At 31.1% G+C, this 8,213-nt stretch overlaps 1 protein-coding gene across 2 annotated transcripts in view; it reads left to right on the plus strand.

Annotated features, from left to right (window-relative positions):
• Positions 1-1,699: 1,699 nt before the first annotated feature.
• Positions 1,700-8,213, plus strand: part of LOC106466604 (protein outspread-like) — a 35,385-nt gene continuing 28,871 nt past the window's right edge. For both annotated transcript variants that reach the window (XM_013926898.2, XM_022394639.1), the window contains exons 1-4: positions 1,700-1,849; positions 3,964-4,072; positions 5,447-5,786; positions 7,844-7,895. In XM_013926898.2, coding sequence (XP_013782352.1) covers positions 1,728-1,849; positions 3,964-4,072; positions 5,447-5,786; positions 7,844-7,895 — 623 coding nt within the window. In that variant the 5' untranslated portion in view covers positions 1,700-1,727. The remainder of the gene's footprint in view (positions 1,850-3,963; positions 4,073-5,446; positions 5,787-7,843; positions 7,896-8,213) is intronic.

Here is an 8,213-nt window from a genome sequence, read left to right on the forward strand (position 1 = left end):
CGCAGATAGCCCTCGTGTAGCTTTGCGCGAAATTACCAAAACAAACAAACATAATGCATCTGTTAACTTTTTTGTTATTTCTTATAACTTCTCACTGTAAAATCAGTGGCTAACAATGAAAATATCATTAATAATAAGGATACTAGCTGATGATTCAATGCATTTTAATAATTATAGATTTTAGTTTTCATGTGTATTGATATATGACACTGTGTACTTCAGTTTGTCATGTAGAATTAACTTCTTTAAGTTGTAAGTAATCTTTTGTTCTGATCTACAGAGTAAGCTTACTCCTTGGTCAGAAGATAGCGAAACATAAAACTGATGTACTTAGTTTTGTTATTTGATCTATTGACCTTTTTTTATTGTTAAAAAATTTACGTCTTCCTAGAAACAAAGTAAATAGGTAACCTACAGGGAAAGAGGGGTTGTTGTTGTCGTCCCTATAAGTTATAAATAATGACTATATATATTTAAAAATTTGTATTTAGTATAAAGTAAAGATTTAGAAGCTTTGAGTTTTATTTTGCAAAATGCAAAGGTTATAACACTTAACCTACAGGGAAAGAAGGGTTGTTGTTGTCCCTATAAATTATAACTAATGACTATATATATTTAAAAGTTTGAATTTAGTATAAAGTAAAGATTTAGAACCTTTGGGTTTTATTTTGCAAAATGCAAAGATTATAACACTTAACCTGCAGGGAAAGAGGGGTTGTTGTTGTCCCTATAAATTATAAATAATTACTATAAGTATATAAAAGTTTGAATTTAGAAGCTTTAAGTTTTATTTTGCAAAATGCAAAGGTTATAACACTTAACCTGCAGGGAAAGAGGGGTTGTTGTTGTCCCTATAAATTATAAATAATTACTATAAGTATATAAAAGTTTGAATTTAGAAGCTTTAAGTTTTATTTTGCAAAATGCAAAGATTATAACACTAAGAGGATACAGAAAATATTTCAAATACCGTGTCTTTTATGTTTCTGGTTAAAAGATGCCATAAAAAGTCTTCTAAGGTTCTGGGCTTATAAACATCACCAGTTTAGAGCATCATGTTACACCACAACCTGCAACTAATCAAAAATAAACAATTATTTTATTATTTTTCTAATTAAAAATACAAATTTAGAAACATTCTGTATCTAAGGGATTGTTTTGGTGTTAAGCTTTCAAGAAAAAAAATTAAAATTAATGTTAATATTCAACTACCGCTATAATCTTAAACTTTGTGCCCAATTAAAAAAAAAGTTATGTTAACACATATTAGAAGATTATTTAGAGTATCTTTTAGCAAAATTGTAGTTTTAAAGTTACTTTTGATAAAACAAATAAGGCTTAAGAAATGGAGCATGCTAGAATAAAATTAGAATATTTCAAAGACCAGAGCATTACTTGTCATGTAAACCCAAAATAAAATTTTTAGGACAAGTGGTCATTTTAAAGTATTAAAACATTCTGATAGAATCATAAAAGAAAAAAAGAATTCTCAGGGTAAATGATGACAAGCTTTCTAAAAAAACAACTAGGGAATACAATGAATTATCAAGGCATGTGATGTTAAGTTTGGAAGCACTAAATTGTATGTATGTATGTAATGATGCAGGAAGAAGATTGTGAAACAGATTTGGTTTCAACTATGATAACTCTAACTCAGTCTAATTAGCTTGTGACATCATCTATTCCATACACTGTAGCCTGATACTGTACCTCAAGCGGTGATAGACATGAACAAAGCACTGGAGGTCTCGGATGGAGAGAATGTTACAGGAAACCAGTTTTCCATTGCTATCGCAACCCCTGACAAAGTTCATTTCATCAAAGGAACCAGCAAAGAAGAGAGAAATTGGTGTGTGTAAAAACATTGAGTATTGATGTGAGAAACTTGCTAACTAAACAGAAGTGTTTTTTTTTGTAATTATCTCTTTTAGTTCATGTGGAATGTTTATCAAAGTTGACTTGTGGAAGGAGAAAAAAAAAAACATCTAGTTATACTTTATTCATATCTTATAAGTTTCTTATTTTATTCAAGAATTAAATAATTTTTTTATGTAAACAACCATTATAAAAAAAAAAAGGAAATAATACATAAAATTAATGGCAATAATGATAAGGTTTTCATTTTTCCTTCTGTTCAAAGCATTTTAATTAATTAATATCTAGACAGAAACTTGGAAGTAGACTTGTACAGGTAGCAGTAAATATAGAAATAATTCTCAACCAATATATTAGAAATTCATTAAAGTTAACTAATAATTTGCTGTTTTTACTTTACATCCAACTTGTACTTATCTTGGATAAAGAATTTATTTTTATTACTTACATTTTCTGGCTAGACTTTCAATGGTAAAAGCCTATTTTATAGTGAAAACTGTATCTTTTTTTTTTTATGAGAATATGTCCTTCCTTCTCAGAAGTCCTCTAGTGGAACAGTGGTAAGTCTGTAGACTTACAGTGCTAAAATTTGGGGTTCGATTCCCTGTGGTGGACACATCAGATGATAGTCCAATGCGGCTTTGCTATAAAACAAACCTTCTCAGAAATTTTTTTAACCCTTGATTTGCCAGTGAGGTTCAATATGAATCCCATCAGCATTTTTAAACAAATTTATTTAAAATATTTATACACCAAATTGGTTGTGGGTCCATGGCTTTGTTGGTCGCAAAGTCCTTAATAACATATGAACAACCAAACATTTAAATGAATGTATCATCACTATTGCAATTAATTCCATTATATGAAAGCACTCGTTTCACCAATTTTGTTTTATCAGTTCTCTAGACTTTAAATACGTGAAGTCAGTAGGAAGCATTATATGAATCTACACCAGTAGCAAATAGTATAAAAACAAGTTTGTAATTAGAGAGTTATCATATTACTTTTTTATTTCTGGTTTAAAAGTATTTCAAGTTAAATTTCTTTATCTTCAGAAGTACTAGACCTTAAATTCAGTTGCCAGAAAAGGGATTAAGTGATAGTCTTATTTTACAAAATAATCTGTGTTTGTATTTTGAAATACAATAACAAACAAGTCAAGTAGGTTCAATATACATGCACATAAAATTATATATAAAGGTTAAAGTTGGGTAGGGAAAGAAATTTTATGAGTAGCCTAAGAACATCATGGTCAAAAATATTTAAAACCATACTTTCTAGAATTTAAGATTGACCATTTACACATGTATATGCAAAACTTAATAGATTGATATGAAAAACAATGGTAAATTGTAATTTTGGCCTCCAGGAGGAGTTATTAATTAATAATTTTGAAAGGAACCAACTTCTGTGTTTTCAGATTAGATATGTCCTATACATATCATTTTGGGATTTATGTCTAATTACAAAAGTAAGGGATCATTTTTTAACTACTTTAACATGGTTTACCTAAGTACCAGAAATACAATTTCAATTTCTTATATCAACAAAACAGAGAGAGAGAGATTTTTTTTTTACATACACATAATATAACATTTAAGGACAACACAGGACTTATTGGTCAAACTAGGCTGTACAATCCACTAAATTTATGTATTAAAAAACAAAATCAAAGCCCTTTCGCTTCGTGGAGTTCGTTGATCCTTTGGGGCATCGTGAGAATCATGTCGTCAATTTTAGATTGTGGGATTTTCGCCCACTCTTGCTTCAAAACTTGGAGTAGATCGCTATTCGAAGTTGGTTTTTTGGTTGTTTCTTGACTTGCCGGTCGAGTATGGCCCAGTGGTTTTCAATAGGGTTCATGTCAGGAGATTGTGTGCATTTATAATTTGATATAACCATTGCATGAAGGTAAAAAAAGTGATTTCTTCTGAAGATAATAAAATAATTATTCATAATTACTCAGTAAGTAACTATATTCGGTAAACAAATACTAAAACATTTAAATCTTGTTATAAAATCTAGTAATTGCACACTTAAGATGGATATTTCTTATTGATCACTTTGAATCATTGGAAATTCTTGCAGGTGGTTTGACATTCTGTCACGTTTTCCATCAAATACAATAAGGGGTAGAAACAAAAGGTTTGCAACGATCCCTGGTGGCAAAGCTACAGTAACAGATGTTGGAAATCAGGTATGTTTCTGTTGTTATTTTATAATTTGCCATGGGTTTATCGCAATCTTGCAAAACTTAGCTGTCACCATTGAAGAAAGACACAACCAAGGGTTGTTTAAGACTCACGTACAATATTTTTTACACAAACTCAAGATTCATGGATATTTAGGGTTTTAAAATGGGCTAAAGTTTATTAATAAATTTGAGTATTTTAAAAGATAAAACAAAAATGATTTGTTTCAAGTGTTTCAAAGTACAAAACAAAAACTTAAGTTTAGTTAAATGAACTGTTAAATACAACTTAGCATGTTTACAACAAAATTAATCAGTTTAATTAAGTTGTTTCCAGTTCAAGGATCATTCAGGATGGTGTGCATTATTACAAGAGGTAACTGTCTACCCTCAAAATAAGACTACTTTAACTTTATAAACCCAAGTGGACAGTGACAGCATCCAATAATATTTATGTCTCTTTGGCTGATAATTATTAGGAAATCATGAAAATAATTCTTGCAGAACCTGCAAAAAAATTAAAGGTTTAAAGAGTTAAATATATTTGTAAGTGTGGGGTAATTGGGAATTCAGCACTACAGTACCATTCAGTGTACTTAATACACTGTACTTCACATCGAGATCTGCTGGCAAATAGTGAGAAGCACTTTTGTGATTGGCATCATTTTAACACGTTTGATTCATAGCACCACCAGTGATCATAAAAATGGCTGTTCCAAATTAATTTTATTTTCCTGTGGCCATCAAACTTCTTTACATATTACTTCAGAATACAGAGCCAGATTTCCTTATGGCTGTAAAATTAATTAATGTTTTTGGTTTAGCTCTTTTCACTTCTAGCTACTAATACCCACTTGTAACAGCTTTATATTTTCATAATGTGCATGTATAATTGAAATGTTTACACTGTTTATAATAGAGCTAAGTTTCTCTAGTTTTTCTAATCATCTAGTATCAGGCTTTAATTTGTTCTGAGGTAAAGTGTTGTACAGTTTGTGATCATTGTTGAAAACATCGTAATAATAAGAAATAATTGTGGTAATATATTATCAGTATAGGTGCTCCATTTGGCCTTTTAACTGTTACTAATAATTCCTGGTCATTAATAGAAGATTATGTAGACTTTTTTTTTAGGTTAATTAGTATAATAGCTCTGTGCAGCAAGCAGTACGTTTTTTGTTTGTTAAGGTCGTGATGTTTGTAATGTTAGTTTTGCCATTTTGCAAAATAAGATAAAATTGGACCGAGGACATCCAGCATGCTCAGAGTATGCTTATGGTAATGAACACAAATGTGAAAGATCTTTTACTGTTTTTGTGTATAATTTTATTACAATCTTAAAATAACTACTCTTTTAAATCTCTCTCTCTCTTTCTCTAGGTTGGCAAAAAATCTGATATCTCTAGTGATCTCATCAGAAGTGCCTCCACTCGTGAGAGATTCAATACTTTCAGCTCCAAATTTCCATCACAACCCAAACCAGAACCTTCTTGGGAACAACTTAAGAAGGCAGGAACAGAAGATGTTTTTTCAACTAAAGAGAGTGATAAACTTATTCTTAAAAATAATTTACCTTCTACGCCCATTAAAAAAGCCTCTGTGATTAATAACAAGATGGAAAGTGACAATGCTAGTGAATGGAAGCACATAGAAAGTAAAAACCTGAGAAATATTCTAAGTAATAGTGGAAGTATTAGCTATCCTTCTTCTGTTGAGAAAGGTAAGAATCCACAGTCTCTAATCAAATAACACTAATAGGTTTTGTACTGTACTTCATACAGATAACATTTGTTTTGTTTCCAAAAACAGAGGGCTGAGTATGGTATATTAAAATAAGTTTGGATATGCAAATCTGCAAGTCATGTGACAACTACAACCAATATAAAGTTATGATATAATAGCATACATCAGAGCTACATTTTGACATTATTTTGCATTTTGTAGGTAATGTGATACCACCAAAAATTGATTATTTTTGGGAAAGGTATAAAACATCCCTCATACTCAGATCATAAAGATGTGTTCAGATTAGAGATATAAAATTTTCCAGACAGAGATATTCTTTCTTTATAATGGCATTGGAAGAACAAAGGAATATGGATCAACTTGGGGTCTTGGGACCATCCAAAAAAAGTCATGCAACTAGTTGTAACAAGTGAGAATACATGAACACAAAGATCATTAGCAAAAGCCATTAATGTACCCAAGGCAATAGTATACAACATAATGAAGAAGGATTTCCTGCTGAAAATGTGACAGAAGCTACATGTACACAAGATGGTTCCACAAAATATCCAGGAAAGGAAGACCAACTGTATAAAACTGTATGAATGGTACCTAGCTAGAAAACAAATTGCAGTATTTGGTGATACTTAATAAAACGTGTCCCTTGATAGCTGTAACAAGTCTTGTGCCATTTTACTGTAGTCACTGTATGACAAAAATTTCCAAAAGTGGTATAAGGTATGTCACAAAACGTTTTCAATGGGATTTATGGTCATCACTGAATACTGTACCAGAGACACATTAATGATCAGGTCAAAGTGAACCCTTCTTGCTATCAGACCAATGTTCTGGACCTTTTGTACTACACAGAAATACTATCTTTGTACAGAAACGAGGTAAACAATGTATGATTTCATCGAGATACGGCTTCCAGTCAAAGCTCTCATTTAGCAGTTACATACCTTAAGCAGCTGAAGAATGAGACTGGTATTCATGCTATTCCATACAAAAACATAGGTCATTTGGATTTCTGTGATCAGACTGTTGAAATAGGAGCTGAAAAAAAGTCATCCACTTACATTACATGGATATTGGAAAGCAAGCAGGGAAGAGTAGCATGCTTTGGACATGGCTATTTTATGAGACTTTTGTAATAGAAGCTATGCTGCAGGGCTTTTGCCAGGATGCATAGTCATCAGATAAAACATGATTAGACATGATGACATGCTCCACGAGTACTGAAATATAACATACCCAACTCTCTGTACTTACTTGTTATCCCATTTCTTGTGTTAGAGCAGGGATTTTAAAACTGGGGATTTACCCCACAGGAGGACCACCCGGGACATGATAAATTCATAAATAGAATAGAAAACTTAATGTACACACACACACACACACACACACACACACACACACGTTTCCTATCTCTGTAAAGTAAAGTGAATCTTACTGCTGGTATCATGTCAGAACCACTAGATAGCACTTTGGTGCCTTTTGTATATTGCATATTATTGGATGAAGTCCTCATCCATCTGGTTCTGGAAATTGTTTATTAATCCAATGCTGTTCTGGGTGTGTGTGTGTTAGTATTTAGTGATAGTGCATGGCATGTTGTTTTTTTATAATGGTGTATGTACATATGTCTGGGTAGGAGCAATCAAGCACCATGGAGAAGAGAAAGTGGGCACTTTCTAAAGGGTTTGGGAACCATTGTGATATAATGAAAATTTACTAAGTGTAATTCTTCTTTGTTACCTTAAAAAAAAGTTTTAAAAAAATGCAAATTGATAGTAAAATCTATGCAATAGTAATGTGAGAAATTTTTTGTTGCATGAAAAATTTGGTGGTCCAATAAAATTAAGATAGATTTACCCTTATTTGCATCAAAAATATTGGGCCACTCAAAATTTCGTCAGAAATACGTTTAGTAGAAATTACAAAACACTAAGCAGTAATTATAGTATTTTGGCACTTGTGTATAATGTTAAAATCATAAATAATATTCATTATGTAGAATTTCAGAGATTCGTTTATTTCTTTTATCACCAGACACAAAAACAAAGAAAAGTTTGCAAGTGGAGGAAACTCCAAATCCAGACAAGTAAGTTTTAAAATAAATTAGAAAACTTTCCACAAAAACAATTCTTTGCAGTGTTTTTCATTTTATTTCTATTAATTTTTAAATTGTTATTATATCTGTGTTCAGTCTTCACATAATAGGAGTATTAATGAGTATAAGCAAATTAATGTAGAATAACTAAATCAGCATGGAAAATTTTATAACTGTACTTGATATTATGAGCTTAGAAATCATTATTTACCATTCTATATGTTATACATGTACACAGCGTGGTCACAAGTAAATAGACACCACCTTTTCAGAAAAAATGAACTTTTTCAGTCATATTCACATGAATTG

Source organism: Limulus polyphemus, unplaced genomic scaffold (assembly GCF_000517525.1).
Source record: "Limulus polyphemus unplaced genomic scaffold, Limulus_polyphemus-2.1.2 Scaffold2317, whole genome shotgun sequence".
Taxonomy (NCBI): Eukaryota; Metazoa; Arthropoda; class Merostomata; order Xiphosura; family Limulidae; genus Limulus; species Limulus polyphemus.